An 18726-nucleotide genomic window follows, 5' to 3' on the forward strand; every position below is an offset into this window, starting at 1 on the left:
AAGGAAATGACAAGTATTTTGGACAGGTCAGGAAAACTGCTGGTGAATCCTGTGGATGCCTTGGGCAGATGGAGGGAATATTTTGAAGAGTTGCTCAATGTAGGTGAAAATACGATCAATAATGTTTCAGATTTCGAGGTAGAATGGGATAGGAATGATGATGGAAATAGGATCACATTTGAGGAAGTGGAGAAAATGGTCAATAGATTGCAGTGCAATGAAGCAGCTGGCGTGGATGAAATTAAGTCGGAACTCATCAAATACAGTGGAATGTCAGGTCTTAAATGGATACACAGGATAATTGAAATGGCCTGGGAGTCGGAACAGGTTCCATCAGACTGGACAAAAGCAGTAATCACACCAATCTTTAAACATGGAAACAGAAAAGATTGTAACAACTACAGAGGTATCTCTTTAATCAGAGTTGTGGGTAAAATTTTCTCAGGTATTGTTGAAAGGAAAGTGCGAGTATTAGTTGAGGACCAATTGGATGAAAATCAGTGTGGGTTTAGGCCTCTTAGAGGTTGTCAGGACCAGATCTTAAGCTTACGGCAAATAATGGAGAAGTGTTATGAGTAGAACAGGGAATTGTATCTATGCTTTATAGATCTAGAAACGGCATATGACCGGGTTCCTAGGAGGAAGTTATTGTCTGTTCTACGAGATTATGGAATAGGAGGCAAACTTTTGCAAGCAATTAAAGGTCTTTACGTGGATAGTCAGGCAGCAGTTAGAGTTGACGGTAAATTGAGTTCATGGTTCAGAGTAGTTTCAGGAGTAAGACAAGGCTGCAACCTGTCTCCACTGTTGTTCATATTATTTATGGATCATATGTTGAAAACAATAGACTGGCTGGGTGAGATTAAGATATGTGAACACAAAATAAGCAGTCTTGCATATGCGGATGACTTAGTTGTGATGGCAGATTCGATTGAAAGTTTGCAAAGTAATATTTCAGAGCTAGATCAGAAATGTAAGGACTATGGTATGAAGATTAGCATCTCCAAAATGAAAGTAATGGCAGTGGGAAAGAAATATAAACGGATTGAGTGCCAAATAGGAGGAACAAAGTTAGAACAGGTGGACGGTTTCAAGTACTTAGGATGCATATTCTCACAGGATGGCAACATAGTGAAACAACTGGAAGCGAGGTGTAGCAAAGCTAATGCAGTGAGCGCTCAGCTACGATCTACTCTCTTCTGCAAGAAGGAAGTCAGTATCAAGACTAAGTTATCTGTGCACCGTTCAATCTTTCGACCAACTTTGTTGTATGGGAGCGAAAGCTGGGTGGATTCAGGTTACCTTATCAACAAGGTTGAGGTTACGGATATGAAAGTAGCTAGGATGATTGCAGGTGATAGTAAATGGGAACAATGGCAGGAGGGTGTCCACAATGAGGAAATCAAAGAAAAACTGGGAATGAACTCCATAGATGTAGCAGTCAGGGCGAACAGGCTTAGATGGTGGGGTCGTGTTACACGCATGGGAGAAGCAAGGTTACCCAAGAGACTCATGGGTTCAGCAGTAGAGGGAAGGAGGAGTCGGGGCAGACCAAGGAGAAGGTACCTGGATTCGGTTAAGAATGATTTTGAAGTAATAGGTTTAACATCAGAAGAGGCACCAATGTTAGCACTGAATAGGGGATCGTGGAGGAATTTTATAAGGGGGACTATGCTCCAGACTGAACGCTGAAAGGCATAATCAGTCTTAAATGATGATGATGATGATGATGATGATGCAGAAGCCGCCTGGAATGTGTCGGGCAGTGGGCTAGCGCCATCAGCCGTTTGCAGAGTCACGTCCACCACCCTCTTTCCCGCGATTTTTAAAGCAGACGTTTCCAATTGGTAGAACTGCCTGAAACCGAGAGAGGTGGCGCAGTGGCTAGCATACTGGACTCGTCATCAGGAGGACGACGGTTCAATCCCGCGTTCGGAAATCCTGATTTAGGCTTTCCGTGATTTCCCTAAATCGCTTCAGGCAAATACCAGGATGGTCCCTTTGAAAGAGCACGGCCGACTTCCTTCCCCGTCCTTCCCTAATCCAATGAGACCGATGACCTCACTGCCTGGTCTCCTCCCCCGAACAACCAAAGAACTGTGTGAAGTAAGAGTAGAGAAATTCTGTTCTAGGAAGTTCAGTGGAAGAAACCAAACTTGAGTTTCTAGTTTACCAAAGGTGTTTTACAGTGAGGAGAGTGGGAGTCAGAAAAGAATGCACTATGCCTGCTCCTATGTAGGGGAGAGGTAACCAGAGATGAATTGGACAGCCATGAGTTTTTAGGAAAGGCGAGAGAGATCTGTCTGAGCCAGCTAGCTGGACAGACTTCCGTCTGAGCCCTTGGGCTCGATAGAACTTCTATTACAGGTGATAGCTCGTGTAGAGGGAGTAGCTCGTGTGGAGAACTTTGCTGTTCGTTTAAGTCGATTCTGAACTCCGCTTCTTGGCTGGGAGTTCTCGTCTTACGTCTGGCATACAATTCTGTGAAGATCTCTTTCTCTGTTGTGTACTTACGATTAATAAGGTTCTCAAATTCTCTTCTTCGTCTTACCTTGGTTGTTGGCAGTGGAGCTATTTTGATACAGCTTGGACTTAGCAGTTCCTGGACGATAGTCTGCTGTCTGAGGATTTAGGTTTCAGTATTGAAAATACTGCAGAGCCTCAGCCGTGCTCGCAGCGCCGGATACTTCGAGAGCCGTCAGTGCAGGCCGCCATCTCGCTGTCTGAGACGGTGAAATAGACACCCACTCCAGTATTCAGGGCATGTACTTTAAACTGTTGGGATCATCTGTAAAATTTTCTCCACTGACGTTTCACATTAACTGAGTGGAGTAGATTCTTCTAGTTTTTCATTATGGAAGCGAAGTTGTAGAAAATCCCAGATCGCGTTATTCACAATTTGGAAGAATTAGGCAGAATATAGTCAATATTAGTTTACTGTAGACATTTCAAGTTTTTATGTGTTCACTGGTCCATCTGTAGCTTATTTCTCGTTCATGTTCATCATGTAGGTCTTACTGCAAACAAACTGTTTTGTCAAGTCCAGAATTTATCCTCTCAGTAGCAGCATAGCTCTCCCTCCATCATTTAATTTGTTCGTTTGGTATGTATTTATGAACATCGATCGGAGGAAGTTCAAAAATGTTCAAATGTGTGTGAAATCTTATGGAACTTAACTGCTAAGGTCATCAGTCCCTAAGCTTACACACTACTTAATCTAAATTATCCTAAGGACAAACACACATACCCATGCCCGAGGGAGGACTCGAACCTCCGCCGGGACCAGCCGCGCAGTCCATGACCCTCGGCTAATCCCGCGCGGCTCGGAGGAAGTATTTGATCTGTGCCAGTAGGGCACAAGACTGGATATTTGATTAACCTCACACTGTTTGGAATAATCCACTGAATAAATTGATATTGCAATGGTATTCTTATTGGGTAACAGTTAATGTTTCGTATGATTTGTACTCTAAACATTTCCTCCAGGGGGTATTTATGAGTGACAGTGCCACCTCTTAAAACAACGTTTTAAAAATTCCATTGCGTACATAATACACTGATACATTACATTCGTTCTCACACCTCAAAACTGCGCAGTAGAGAAGTATAAATAAATACACACAGATAACTAAGTTTTGCGAACAACTGGGTGAGTCCAGAATGAGATTTTCACTCTGCAGTGGAGTGTGCACTGATATAAAACTTCCTGGCAGATTAAAACTGGGTGCCGGACCGAGACTCGAACTCGAGTTCGAGTCTCGGTCCGGCACACAGTTTTAATCTGCCAGGAAGTTTCAACTGGATGAGTGTTAAAAAATCGTAGGATGCTATTCAACCCATCCACGTGATATTGCTATATGATATTAATTACATGACATACCCATCTTTATACATGCAAAAAGTTAATATCGTTAACATGTTTCGTTCATGGCGATGAATTCATCACAAAGGGTGAAAGCGGTGATAAACTATTGCCAAAAGTAGAAAACAGAAGCCAATTTGTGACGGTATTCTAATTTTATATGGAGTTGTAGTGTCAGAACATAGGTCGTCATCTGGGTACTTTTGAAGGCAAATATTAGATGTTTGTAGCCTCCTTACCTCTATAATACTCGTGGCGTACTTCTCCCCTCTTTCCCACGAACCGAGGAGAACAGCGACTTCACCCATGTCCCTCAGTCCTGCAACAAGATGGTACAGGACGTTGTCTGCTGTTTTCACAGAGATCAGAAAATTATCCGAGGCACAGAAAAGGTAGTCAGAATCTAATTTACAAACCACAAGTACGGTGGATATATTCTGAGGTAATTATTTAGAAAATAACACCGTAATTATAAACAGAATCACAATCAAGCAATATAAATTGTATTGTTTAAGTCATCATCAACGATCATTGAATGTCAAAAATAAAGAAGTATTGTGGTTTTAGAGTCTGTCTGGAAACGAACGATTTTTGACCTAATATCATAGAACAGAATTATTCAGATGATGCGAAGTTTATTTCTTACTGGAAGCACAGTAAATTGGTGACAACACACGCACAGACTGTTATTTATGAATTTCTTTTATCTAAAGTCTGCTGCTACAGTCAAATAAATTATTAAAAATGGCGATCGAAAGGAACAGTTTTGGGTTTAAAAGCAGTCGGAATGAATTGCTGTATTTAATTTGATCAGATTACATCGAACACTTAAAAGATTTGTTCCAACAGAGGGCTCGCCATCGATGTATGTCTGGGGATGAACTATTTCGCTACCAGAAACGTTTAGACATTCCAGGAATTTCAGTATGCAGTTAGGGGCTATATTTACATCTGAATCTGCTTACAAAAGCTGGCCAAATGCGCGTATATTCCAAATAAAACAAACAAGAAAGTTTCAAACACATTAAATAAGGGGAGAGTCACAATAACAGCAACACATAGAGGGTAAATGTGGTGGAGTGTCACATAATGTGTGAGGTGGTTCTACTTGTGAAAATAAACCGAAAACGTCCTATAAACATACGTTCGATTTTCGATCGTTAGAGAAATGGAGCGAGTTAAAGACTACACACATCGAAGAATGGATACGAAGAGAAGTGTGAATATTACTTACTGAAATGCTGTGTAGGCGCTGTAGTGGACAGAATAATGGTGCGACAACGACTGATCCATCCTACAAGAGGTTTGGCGGTTCTCCAGCAGATGGCATCACTATGACATCGAACCGAGTCAACAGCTGTAAGCGTAGCCAGCATGCAATCGTGAGGCCGTGTGCTTGTCAAGCATGAGCGTTGTTTAATTGAGCAAGACCATTGTGTCCACGAATACCAACATGCCGCATACATTTGCTTAGGCAGAATATGCAGACATGTTGTTTGTGTGTAGGTACTGTAATGACAGTGCCTATGCTGCTGTGACAAAATATCGGAGACGTTTCTCTGACCGATGAACCCGCTGTGCCAGCGTATTTCCGAGGTTTTTTTAAACATCAGCAGCGCGGGGTAGCCGTGCGGTCTTGGGCGCCTTGCCACGGTTCGCGCGGCTCCCCAGTCGGAGGTTCGAGTCCTCCCTCGGGCATGGGTATGTGTGTTGTCCTTAGCGTAAGTTAATTTAGGTAATGTGTAAGCCTAGGGACGGATGACCTCAGCAGTTTGGTCCCATAGCAGCTTACCACAAGCTTTAATCAAACATTAAATGAATATAGAACACTACCACATGTACACTTAATAACAGAACGAGAGGCTGTCCTGTCACTTGAGGAAAGGAAAGTCATTACTGTAATGGTACAACGGAGTCAAACCACCGGTATACGATGCATTATCCATCAGCTCGATATTCCACAAACGCGAGTGTAGCGTGCGTTACATTCCTAGGGCTTGTACCCATTCTATGTGCAGCCTGTGCAACATCTGCAGCCAAGTGACTCAGTAAGCAGACAACAGTTAGTAGAATGGTTGGCTGTACACAGAGACATCATGCAACAGACTTTATTTATAGATGAGACAACATTTACACACAATGAACACCCACAATTCTTATACATGGGCGATGTAGAACCCATACAACACTAGGAAAACAAGATTCCTAGTTACGTTCTCAGTGGACGTCTGGTGTCGTATGATTGATAACCTGGTGATACAGCCTGTGTTCCTGCCAGTTCGTATGACAGCCGCAGCATAAGCATATTTCCTGACAGAAGACCTACATGTACTTTTGGAAGATGTGACATTAGACCAATGACAGAAAATGTACCTACAACATAATGGGTCACCAATTCACTGTACCTGCATAACGCATTTCCTCAACAGTGGTTTGGCTGCGCCAGACCCATTAAATGGCCTGCCAGATCACCCAACCTAATCCAAATGTACTTCTGTTTATGGGGCTGATTAAAGAGGTTCAAAATGGCTCTGAGCACTATGGGACTTAACTTCTGAGGTCATCAGTCCCATAGAACTTAGAACTACTTAAACCTAACTAACCTAACGACATCACACACATCCATGCCCGAGGCAGGATTCGAACCTGCGACCATAGCGGTCGCGCGGTTCCAGACTGTAGCGCCTAGAACCTCTCCGCCACCCCGGCTGGCGGTTAAAGAGGGATGTGTTCGCTACGGAGGTGGATACACCTGAAGAACTCCTCACTCGCATGAACGATTCTGCTACCCGCATTAAAACTTGCCAAGATAATGTTCGATGTGCAACACAGCACATCCTCCAATGCATTGACAAGTGCACTGAGATGGGTGGAGGATTTTTTGAACACCTCTTGTAGGATGGATCAGACATCTGTCCCACCACTACTTTGTCCAATACACCGCCTATCAGAATTTCGAAAATTGGACACAGGTTCATAGGACTTTTTCCGTTTATTTTCACATTTAGAATTACCTCACAAATTATGTGACATTCGTCCTGAATCATCCTGTATAAGAAGAATGTAAGAAACAATTGATAATGAATACGAGGGTGTCGTTACTTCAGTACAACAACGCTCGACTACGGCACCCAAACCAGCGGCGCTACAGTCTGCTTGCGTCACCTATACGTGGCTGGCAACGAGAGCACATCTGGGAACGGGAGTCCGCTGGTGCTGTACGAGTGAAAGAAGCCAGCCTAGAGGATCGGCGTCGAGGTATCATTTACTGGAACACATGCGATGGTCTCGCCCTTCTCGCCTCGAATAGAGCCTGGCCGCCGTCCATACAGAGGTTGCTTTACTTCAATTTAGTTGTTACATAATTCATTCGCTGTTTATGAGAACAGGAATGGCAGTTGTAGACTACTGCTTTTTCCAGGTAAATACAGCTGCAGGCTAGCCATGGGGCAGAGGGAATCACGGATGCTTCAGTTGCGATGACTGGGCGGTCACTGTGGCCAAGCGGTTCTAGGCGGTTCAGTCCGGAACCGCGCTGCTGCTACGGACGCAGGTTGGAATCCTTCCTCGGGCATGGATGTTTATAATGTCCTTAGGTTAATTAGGTTTAAGTAGTTATAAGTATAGGGGACTGATGACCTCAGATGTTAAGTCCCATAGTGCTTAGAGCCATTTGAACCATTTTTGCAATGACTGACTTGTTCTTGAAACGGTTCCTGTTGTACTGGTAGCAGGCATAATCCGTTGTTCAGTCATAATAGCTGCTTGACATTCAAATTTAGCTGTACATCTCGAACATTGGCAGAATTGCTGGATGACGTGCCATTTCTAGCACGACGGGAAGGTTTCAGTCGTCCTGTGCGTCAATTCTTGAATCAACAGTTTCCGTAAAAGTGTACCAGCAGAGATGGTTCTGCACCACGGCCTACTCGACCCCCTGATTTAGACCCTCTGGAGTTTTTGTGTCGTGAGAGATGCGCAAACTTGTTTACAAAACCCCTGTCGAATTAAAAGGGGATCTGGTTGCCAGAATAGTAGCAGAATTAAGGACACTACACCAATTTTGGTCTTGTTAGACAGAACTTGACTCCTTCGGTGTAACCTTTGTTTACAAGTCAGTGGAGGCATTTTTGAACCTCTACTGTAATTGAAGCAATTATGTTGTGTTCATGTTGTTGTCTCTCGTCAATAAAGAAATTTTTGTCTACATTTAGTAAGATATGATGTACTTGTAAAATGGTGCCCCACAGGAAAACAGATTAGAAACAAGTTCTTTCAGTGTCCCGTGGAACCTCAAAGAGTTTGTTGATTCGATTAATTTTCATCCAAAAAAAGTCAGTCTCGAAGTTTAAAAAATCCTCACACGAAAATATGACGTTAGAGAAAGACATTTGTTTCAGTGTCTCGAGCAACCCACGAGAGTTTGTGTATTTAAATAATTTTCACCCTGTACCTGCGCATCTTCTTATGTCAGGACAGAACATTGAAAAATTTAAAAAGTGAAAAACATTTATAGGTACATAAAATTCTACTATAACATTAATCAGATGACCAATTTTTCTATGTTTTTAGGTGATAAAGTATATTTATTTTGTATTTTTCTATTGTTGTTTTTGAAGATGGCCAATATATGTCACGAGTAATAGCGTATTATGTAAATATTTGTAAAAGGGTTAATACGAAACTTCTACTGAAAGTCAGTGACACTTCTCTGTGGGCTTTGCCGTTTTTTCCAAAAACTGTGAAAATATTTTTAAAAAAATTACGCTATTATTCGTGGAGATTAAAGTGAAGAAAGTGTTTTTTTTTAAAGGCATTCAGCACATTTCCTCTATGGAAATACACTCCTGCTCTTAAATTGAAGATAATGCTGATACATGGTGAAACAACGGTTTGCGGGTTTAAATCACCTCGGGGTATGACCATGCGGTGCATCTGACCTGCGGACGTCGCACGATGGCGCTGGCAGCAGTCCACGTACGCAGAGGTGCGTTGGTGCTTATCAGAGTACGGCGCAGCGAGTAACTGTACAGACGTTTTCAGACGTGCTAATGGTGTCTGTATGTTGAAAATGGCTCAAAGAACACATATTGATGACGTGATGAGGGGTAGAATACTAGGGCGACTGGAGGCTGGTCAAACATAGCAGGTCATAGCAGGGGCCCTCCGTGTGCCACAAAGTGTGATCTCAAGATTATGGCAACGATTCCATCTGACAGGAAACGTGTCCAGGTGCTACCGTACGAGACGTCCACAGTGTACAACACCACAAGAAGACCGGTATCTCACCATCAGTGCCCACAGACAGCCACGGAGTACTGCAGGTAGCCTTGCTCGGGACCTTACCGCAGCCACTGGAACAGTTGTCTCCAGACACACAGTCTACATACGACTGAACAGACATGATTTATACGCCCGGAGACCTGCTAGGTGCATTCCACTGACCCCTGGTCACAGGAGAGCCCGTAAAGCCTGGTGTCAAGAACACAGTACATGGTCACTGGAACAGTGGTCCCAGCTTATGTTCACGGACGAGTCCAGGTATAGTCTGAACAGTGATTTTCGCCGGGTTTTCATCTGGCGTGAACCAGGAACCAGATACCAACCTCTTAATGTCCTTGAAAGGGACCTGTATGGAGGTCGTGGTTTGATGGTGTGGAGTGGGCTTATGATTGGTGCACGTACACCCCTGCATGTCTTTGACAGAGGAATTGTGCCAACCCGTTGTGCGGCCTGTGTACGTGTGCATGGTGATTATATCCCATATTTATGTCATAGTACATGCGCAGGAAACAGTGGCGTTTTGTAGCACATGTGTTTCGGAACGGTTTTCTCAACTTATCACCTGTACCGTGGACTTACAGAGCTGTGTCGTGTGTGTTCCCTATGTGCTTATGCTATTAGCGCCAGTTTTGTGTAGTGCGACGTTGTGTGGCACCACATTCTGCAGTTATCCTTAATTTATGAGCATGAGTGTAGTTCCGTGCCGGCCGGAGTCGTCAAGCGGTTCTAGGCGCTTCAGTCTGGAACCGCGCGACCGTTACGGTCGCAGGTCCGAATCCTGCCTCGGGCATGGATGTGGGTGATGTCCTTAGGTTAGTTAGGTTTAAGTAGTTCTAAGTTCTAGGGGACTGATGACCTCAGAAGTTGTCCCATAGTGCTCAGAGCCATTTTTGTAGTTCCGTGCAGAAATCATGGTAATATTTTTTCGAAAGCGGTAGTCGATGAATAAAACTGTGCAACCAAGACATATAGTGAAATCGCATCGGAATACGAGTAGCAGTGTTTTTACAGCGTAAACTTCATGATGCCCAAGTTCCAATTCTCAATCACCTATACTTAATTATCTCACACTAATCGTGAGCTCCTAGATGCTTCCTTCGTCTGTGTGTGTGGGTAATTACACTACTGGCCATTAAAGTTGCTACACCACGTAGATGACGTGCTACAGACGCGAAATTTAACTGACAGGAAGAAGATGCTGAGATATGGAAATGCTTAGCTTTTCAGAGCATTCACACAAGATTAGCGCCGGTGGCGACACCTACAACGTGCTGACATGAGGAAAGTTTCTAAGCGATTTCTCATACACAAACAGCAATTGACCGGCGTTGCCTGCTGAAACGTTGTTGTGATGCCTCGTGTAAGGAGGAGAAATGCGTACCATCACGTTTCCGACTTTGATAAAGGTCGGATTGTAGCCTATCGCGATTGCGGTTTATCGTATGCCGACACTGCTGCTCGCGTTGGTCGAGATCCAATGACTGTTAGCAGAATATGGAATCGGTGGGTTCAGGAGGGTAATACGGAACGTCGTGCTGGATCCCAACGGCCTCGTATCACTAGCAGTCGAGATGACAGGCATCTTATCCGCATGGCAGTAACGGATCGTGCAGCCACGTCTCGATCCCTGAGTCAACAGATGGGGACGTTTGCAAGACAACAACAATCTGCACGAACACTTCGACGACGTTTGCAGCAGCATGGACTATCAGCTCGGAGACCATGGCTGCGGTTACCCTTGACGCTGCATCACAGACAGGAGCGCCTGCGATGGTATACTCAACGACGAACCTGGGTGCAAGAGTGGCAAAAGTCATTTTTTCGGATGAATCCAGGTTTTGTTTACAGCATCATGATGGTCGCATCCGTGACTGGCGACATCGCGGTGAACGCACATTGGAAGCATTAATGGCACTTTGAACAGTGGCCGTTACATTTCAATGAGTTACGACCCGTGGCTCTACCGTTCATTCGATCCCCGCTAAACCCTACATTTGAGCAGGATAATGCACGACGGCATGTTGCAGGTCCTGTACGGGCCTTTCTGGATACAGAAAATGTTCGACTGCTGCCCTGGCCAGCACATTCTCCAGATCTCTCACCAATTGAAAAGGTCTAGTCAATGGTGGCCGAGCAACTGGCTCGTCACAATACGTCAGTCACTACTCTCGATGAACTGCGGTATCGTGTTGCAGCTGCATGGGCAACTGTACCTGTAGACGCCATCCAAGCTCTGTTTGACTCTATGCCCAGGCGTATCAAGGCCCGTTATTACGGCCAGAGGTGGTTGTTCTGGGTATTGATTTCTCAGGATCTATGCACCCAAAAACCGTGAAAATATAATCCCATGTCAGTTCTAGCATGATATATTTGTCCAATGAATACCCATTTATCATCTGCATTTCTTCTTGGTGTAGCAATTTTAATGGCCAGTAGTGCACATATTACAACAATATAAAGTAAGGAAGGTGTAGTAATGGAGTTGTGCGGTATGGGCTTTCCCACTGGAGGGCGCTGGCTGAATGAAAAGCGACGAGTAGATGGCTCACCATTGCAGGCCTCGGTGTAGAGGATCTGGGTCTCGGGAGACAGCTGGTGCACATCGTCCAGCATGGAGGCCGGCGAGAACTGGTCGGTGTACCAGTGGACGCCCACAAACTTGGCGTACTGCGTCACCGTCTCGTTGGTGAGGATCTGGAACAAGAGGCGGCGGTGACTAAGCGGGGCCCACGCGCTCTGCGGGAGCGCCAAGGCTGGGCTGCGTCGGGGCCGCGACCGCGGGTCAATCTGCAGCCCGCGGTTCCAAGCCGTATTGTATACTAATTTGCTTCCAGCAACTAACAGCCGAATCCAAAATGTTAACCAACGTCAAGAGCTGCTTAAGAGTGAAACTTTCCTGCTCATTAACAAGCAGAACGACAGGGCTGCTATAAATGATTCATTTGTTACCAGAGTTCTGTTTTCCCAAGGACGAGAGTGTGTCAAATGAAAACCTTAAATTTGTAATAACAGCCGGCCGAAGTGGCCGTGCGGTTAAAGGCGCTGCAGTCTGGAACCGCAAGACCGCTGCGGTCGCAGGTTCGAATCCTGCCTCGGGCATGGATGTTTGTGATGACCTTAGGTTAGTTAGGTTTAACTAGTTCTAAGTTCTAGGGGACTAATGACCTCAGCAGTTGAGTCCCATAGTGCTCAGAGCCATTTTTTTTTGTAATAACAAATCGAAATTTCGCGCCGTTATCCTGTAAGTTGGTAAGCGTGCTTCAAACAGCGTCCAGAATGGCCTGTAGGTGGCAGCATAGTGCAGATGCACACATACCGTCGCAGTATCAGTACAAAGACGGCCGCCTCACTTGCGACTTGCAACAGGGGAGAACGGCCTTCGGTTATTCGGTTTTTGCGTAGTGAAGGTGTGAAACCTATTGAAATTCATCGACGAATGAAGGTTCAGTACAGTGATGCATGTTTGTCACGGCAGCAAGTCTACGAATGGAGTAGGAAGTTCGCAAATGGTATGACTTCAGTGAAAGATGCTCCTCTTCCATTTTGTATCCCGCCTAGAAGGCAGCGCGTGGGTCTGCTCCTGTAAACTGAAGCGTAGGCCGACTGTAGGAAGTGAGCAGGAGCAGGTGAGGTAAGACTCTCTGTACAGCTTTTTACGTGAAAGTACATTTAATTATTAGTCTATGACATACGTAACTATACAACTGAAAAGCCCGTAGATCCAAAACCGTATTCCGTCGTAACTCGTACATAGCCTCAATAGCAAACTAAGCTGAAGCGGTGTTTCCTGGCTGTCTGCACTTGATGAAATGGGCCGAATCTTCAGGGGCGCTCGTAGACCTCAACAGCGCCTGCTAGAGGGCGCTGTCGTCGGTGTCTGTCGTAGTGCCAACTTAACTTGCATCTAAGCCGTGGCATCGTTGCTATCGATACCACAGTCCAGGTCAGGCACAACGAGTTGTGATTCCACAGAACATTGTAGCAGTTGAAGTCATAGTGAAGGAAAACCGCCGAGTGACACTGAATGACACTGCAGCATGTTTACAGATTAGCCATGGGTCAGCACACCACATCGTGCATGATGTGCTCCTGTTTCACAAAGTGTTTGCAAGATGGGAGCCACGGCAGATGACTCTTGATATGAGAGAACGACGTGTTGATGCTTGTGAAGAACTTCTTCGGCGCTTTGAACGAGAAGGTGATGGCTTCCTTGCAAGAATCGTTCATGGGGCGAAACCTGGGTTCACTTCCACCAACCGGAAACGAAGAGAGCGAGCAAGGAATGGCGCCATTCCTCATCACAAAAACCAAAGAAGTTTCGAACCGAACCATCAGCAGGGAAGGTTATGCTGACTCTCTTTTGGGACGAAGAAGGCGTCATTTTGGCGCATTACATGCCTAGAGGGACCATTGTCACAAGTGCATCATACACAGATCTCCTAAGAAATCAACTGCGGCCTGCAATCAAATCAAAGCGACGTGGATTGCTGTCAGCAGGTGTCCTTTTGCAACGTGACTATTCAAGGCCCCACACTGCCCGTACAACAGTTGCAACAATCACAGACCTGCATTTTGAGTGTCTTCCTCATCCACCATACTCACCAGACCTTGCCTCAAGTGATTTCGATATGTTTGGACCACTCAAAGACGCAATGGGAGGAAAGAAGTTCCGTTCTGATGAAGAGGTACGCCAAGCGGTGTATGAGTGGTTTCGCGGACTACCAAAACAATTTTTTTCTAAAGGAATTTATGCACTTTGTAAGCGAAAATATTTAAGGTTTTCATTTGACTTACCCTCGTATTACATATATTAATACGATTGATGCATGAGCTTCACACATCGAGCGTGCATTGTGCTCGGCATTTGGCTTTAAGAGTCAGAGCTCTGAGAAAATAGTGACAAAGCAAGAAAAGAGTGCTTTTGTGTGTTGGAATTTGCGAGACATTTATCTGTTACAATAGACTAGTGCTCATTCAGAAGAAATTATGGAAAGCAATCGCCATGTAAACAGAGTGCTGTGCGGTGGTATCGACAATTCAGGGACACTGGTTACCTCTGTAAGCAGAACGGTATCGGTTGACCAAGTGTGCCAAATGCAACTATGGAGAGGACGGAGTAAAGTTTCGTATGAAGTCCAAAAATAATAACGGTCCGCGTCAGCCACGAACTTGATTTTGCGATGGTTGCTACATTCCAAAGCATACGACCTGCTGCTCGCGCAACAGTTACAACCGAAGCATTATAGAGGTAGTCTTTAAAAGTGGTGTATATTTTTAGCAAGGAATATGATTTATATTAGGGCTGTTCGTCGTTTTGTGGTGTATTCGTATTTATAAAACCAAGTTTGCGTATATCTGTTATATCAAATCGCGACAGGCGTCCATGTGTCGTTGACTTCGTTCCGGAGTCAAAGTGTGCGGGACGAACTTCGCACACACTTTCCTCTTCTTCATGACATTCTTGATTTGGAATTGTTCAGTTCGTTGCCCGGCTGCGTTCTGTGACACAATAACGATAACACACTGCGGCAGCACATCCACTGCGTAGCACAGCTTGCTCAGGACTGACTGGTCGAATCCACGTATGTTTTTTATTATTGTTAGTTGAAGCTGCCATGGTAGCTGTTGCTCTGATGTCGCTTGTACACCAGAAATAAAATCAATCTTGGAACTTTCTGGACTGACGGTGTGTAAGAGGATTAATCACCTAAAAGTTGCACCGCATATATTGGAGAAATGGAATGTGCCACTGATGAGCGGTTTTCTCAGAATGGATTCATACTCGCGGGGGGGGGGGCTCGTATTATTAGCCAATAAACAGATAGTAATAATACTTCAAAAGTGCATTTTTGTGAAAATATACACTGTTTTAAATGCAGCAATGCCTATTGATATTTACAGACAGAAAGTAGGTTAAATTTGAATGTCATTGGCGTTTGTTGTAGGATTCCAGTGCGAGTCGCTTATGAGATATCACATTTTGAAAAGTTTCCGCAGTGACATTTGTTTGTGCCATTCAACCTGCGTAGTTGCTAGGTATCATGCTATGTTTGCTTATAGTGTGCTTCTGTGTTCCTTGACTGGATTGCGACGTGCTGCTAGTTAGTTGGTGTGTGATGGTCCAAGCAGTAGGTCGTGAGTGGATGATGGGATTTACCAATACAGAAAAAGCCGATACACTCGTGGTGCATAGAGAGTGTAGGAAGACTGCAGTCAGTTCTTTTATAGTGTATGCAGCAAGACATCACATTAGAATCAACCACCTCCGCTGTTATTTATCAACCTCTTCATTCAGTTGCGTGAGAATGGTAGTGTAACATCTACATAACGTAACAGAAGGGAACAACTGACGACAGAAGACTAGGAAATTAATGTTCTTGCTGCTGTTGCAATTGATCCGCACGATGGCGCCCGCGCAATCGCACGAGAAAGTGGCATAAGTCAGAATACTCCATCGGCATAGGTTCGATACCTATCATATCTACCTCCACCAAGAGCTACATGGAAACGATTGTGAGAATGGTGTTAACTTTTGTACTTGCCATTAAGAAAGGATACTCCACATGTATCGTTTATCGTGTTTATTGATGAAGCCACATTTACAAATTAAGGCGAGGTAAACTGCCGAAACATGCAGTGTTGGTCTGAAATTTCCTGGCAGATTAAAACTGTGTAACGGACCGAGACTCGAACTCGGGATCTTTGCCTTTTGCAGGCAAGTGCTCTACCAACTAGCTTCCCAAGCATGACTCACGCCCCGTCCTCAAAGATTTACTTCTGCCAGCTGGTAGAGCACTTTCCCACGAAAGGCAAAGGCCCCGAGTTCGAGTCTCGGTCCGGCACACAGTTTTAATCTGCCAGGAAGTTTCATATCAGCTCACACTCCGCTGCAGAGTGAAAATCTCATTCTGGCACTCTTGGTTTGTTGACAATATCCGTTGGCTTCGTAAGATGGAACATCAGCGTCCATGGATTGTAAACGTGTGGTGTGGGATAGAGAATCATCAGCTCATAGGCCCGTGTTTCATAGACGGACCACTAAACCCGCACAAGAATCGCGTCCTCTTAACAGACCATCTTCCACAAACGCTAGATGACGTTTCTCTGCAGACTAGGAGGAATCTGTGGTACCAACATGATCGTTTTCCAGCCGATAGTGCAAGAAGTACTACAGATTTTCTTAAAAAAATGTTTTCAAATCGTGGGCCTGGACGCCGAAGACGTGTACCTTGCCCAGCTGTTCCCCGGATTTGATACCTGTAGACGATTTTTGCCTGTGAAATGCTGAGAGACGCTGTCTACAAAGACATACCAACTTCACCCGATGATATGAAGCAACGTATTACGGCAGCCTGCACGGAAATCTCCTCTGAAATGCTAGCACCACGTGTGCACCAGTATGTATGTGTGTTGTATGTCAACCGGGGACCTAGAAACGACAGAGAGGCTCCGTCCCCCCCCCACCCCCCCTCCCGAAGCCGCAGTATTCCACAACCCCACGACGACTACCGCAGTCTACTTCACTCCTCCGCCGCCCACAGCGAACCCAGGATTATTGTGCGGTTCGGCCCCCGGTGGACCCCCCAGGGAACGTCTCACACCAGACGAGTGTAACCCCTATGTTTGCATGGTAGAGTAATGGTGGTGTACGCGTATGTGGAGAACTTGTTTGCGCAGCAGTCGCCGACATAGTGTAGCTGGGGCGAAATAAGGGGAACCAGCCCGCATTCGCCGATGCGGATGAAAAACCGCCTAAGAACCATCCACAGGCTGGCCGGCTCACCGGACCTCGACCCAAGTCCGCCGGGCGGATTCGTGCCGGAGACGAGGCGCTCCGGAAAGCAGTGCGTTAGAGCGCTCGGCTAACTGTGCAGCAGTAGTTCCTACCAAACAAGAAGCGTGTACTGTCGCTGCCGGTGGTCATTTTGAACACAACCTGTGATGGTCAGGTGACTTGTTACTGGCCAGAATCCACATATCTAGTGTTTGCACCTCTGTTGATCTTTAGTGTGTCCTACCAGAGGTATTGTACCCGTGTCGGTGTGGGAACTTTTCGAAATACGATATCTCATAAACGATTCGCACTATAATCCTACAACTAGCACAACTGATATTCTGACTTACCCTAATTTTAGTCTGTTTACGTTAATCGGCAATGTTCCATTTCAAAAAGTTCATGTTTGCACAAAATACTCTTTCTAAGTAATATTACAGTGCGAGCCTCTGACTACCAATCCATTCTTTGAAAACCACACATTAATAAAACTTTCCATTTCCGCAATATTTGCAGTTTAAGTTTTAGGTGAATCACCCTGTATATTGTGAAAAGAAACGGGCCTGTAACGCCCGAAGCTATATTTACGTTTCTCCATTAAGAATGTCTCTTAGGAAATCGTTAGAGCAAATGTCACCGAGAAGATAAGCTATCTTATCAATACCGTTTTCTCAGACACTGCGTTTATGACAAGCGGCTACACTAATGGATGGTGGACGAACAGCACATTCTGCGTTAAAATTATCTTTGACTGTAGCTGAACATGAAATTCCGGTACTGGTATGTGACATAACAGAACCATCAGGTCGTGGACATACGGTATATTGAAACAGTGCAACGTCATCGTATGAGACAAAAGCACAACAATGTCCCGCAGAATGTCTTTGGAAGCAATAAATGATACTTCAGGAGTTAAGAGATAACGTGGGTTTAATGGGAAGTGTGTTACTAATATTGTAAGGCGATTTTCGTCAAACGCTGTCTGTCATTTCAAAATCGACGCCAGGGGATGAAGCAAACGCCATCTTAAAAAAAAAGTTCATATGGCAGTATGTAAAAATAATCAAGTTAACGAGAAATATGAGAAGGCAAATGTCGGGAGACGAAAGTTCCGGCCAGATCATACTGAAAAATGAATTGTGTAACATCGTTGTAACATCTGATTAACTCATAATCGAAATATACTCGGATACAGTCGAAATTATACCAATTCAGAATGGCTAAGCGAACGAGTTATTCTAGCGAAGAAAAACGACATTGTCAACGACAACAACACAACGGTTCAAGAGATGATTCCGGAAAAAAAACATGTCGATCGATACTATGACAAATGAGAATCAAACTGTGAATTTTCCTATTGAATTTTTAAGTTCGGCGAATGTTCCAGTAATGCTGTTACACTAGCCGGCCATTGTGGCCGAGCGGTTCTAAGCGCTTCAGTCCGGAAATGCGCTGCTGCTACGGTCGCAGGTTCGAATTCTGCCTCGGGCATGGATGGGTCTGATGTCCTTAGGTTAGTTACGTTTAAGAAGTTCTAAGTTTAGGGGACTGATGACCTCATATGTTAAGTCCCATAGTGCTCAGAGCTATTTGCATTTTGCCAATGCTGTTACACTTCCTCAGATTTAAGGTTGCTTCGCTAGTCATAACTGTGGTATCTGAATTCGCCGAAACTGAGGAAATTACAAGACTCTGCATCAGAAAACTGCAGGATAACGTCATCTAAGCGAGTATAATGATTGACAAAGGAAAAGGGCAGACGGTACTTATATCATGATTACCTTTAATACCATCTGGATTGTCCTTC

The 18726-nt window shown here is 44.8% G+C and overlaps 1 protein-coding gene across 1 annotated transcript in view; it reads right to left on the reverse strand.

Annotated features, from left to right (window-relative positions):
• Window positions 1-18726, reverse strand: part of LOC124622469 (lysosomal acid glucosylceramidase-like) — a 187523-nt gene that overhangs the window by 49325 nt on the left and 119472 nt on the right. The window contains exons 7-8 of the mRNA XM_047148179.1: window positions 11695-11839; window positions 4102-4181 (exon numbers count right to left, since the gene is read on the reverse strand). Of these exons, the coding sequence (XP_047004135.1) occupies window positions 4102-4181; window positions 11695-11839 (225 nt within the window). The remainder of the gene's footprint in view (window positions 1-4101; window positions 4182-11694; window positions 11840-18726) is intronic.

This window comes from Schistocerca americana, chromosome 1 (assembly GCF_021461395.2).
Source record: "Schistocerca americana isolate TAMUIC-IGC-003095 chromosome 1, iqSchAmer2.1, whole genome shotgun sequence".
Classification (NCBI taxonomy): Eukaryota; Metazoa; Arthropoda; class Insecta; order Orthoptera; family Acrididae; genus Schistocerca; species Schistocerca americana.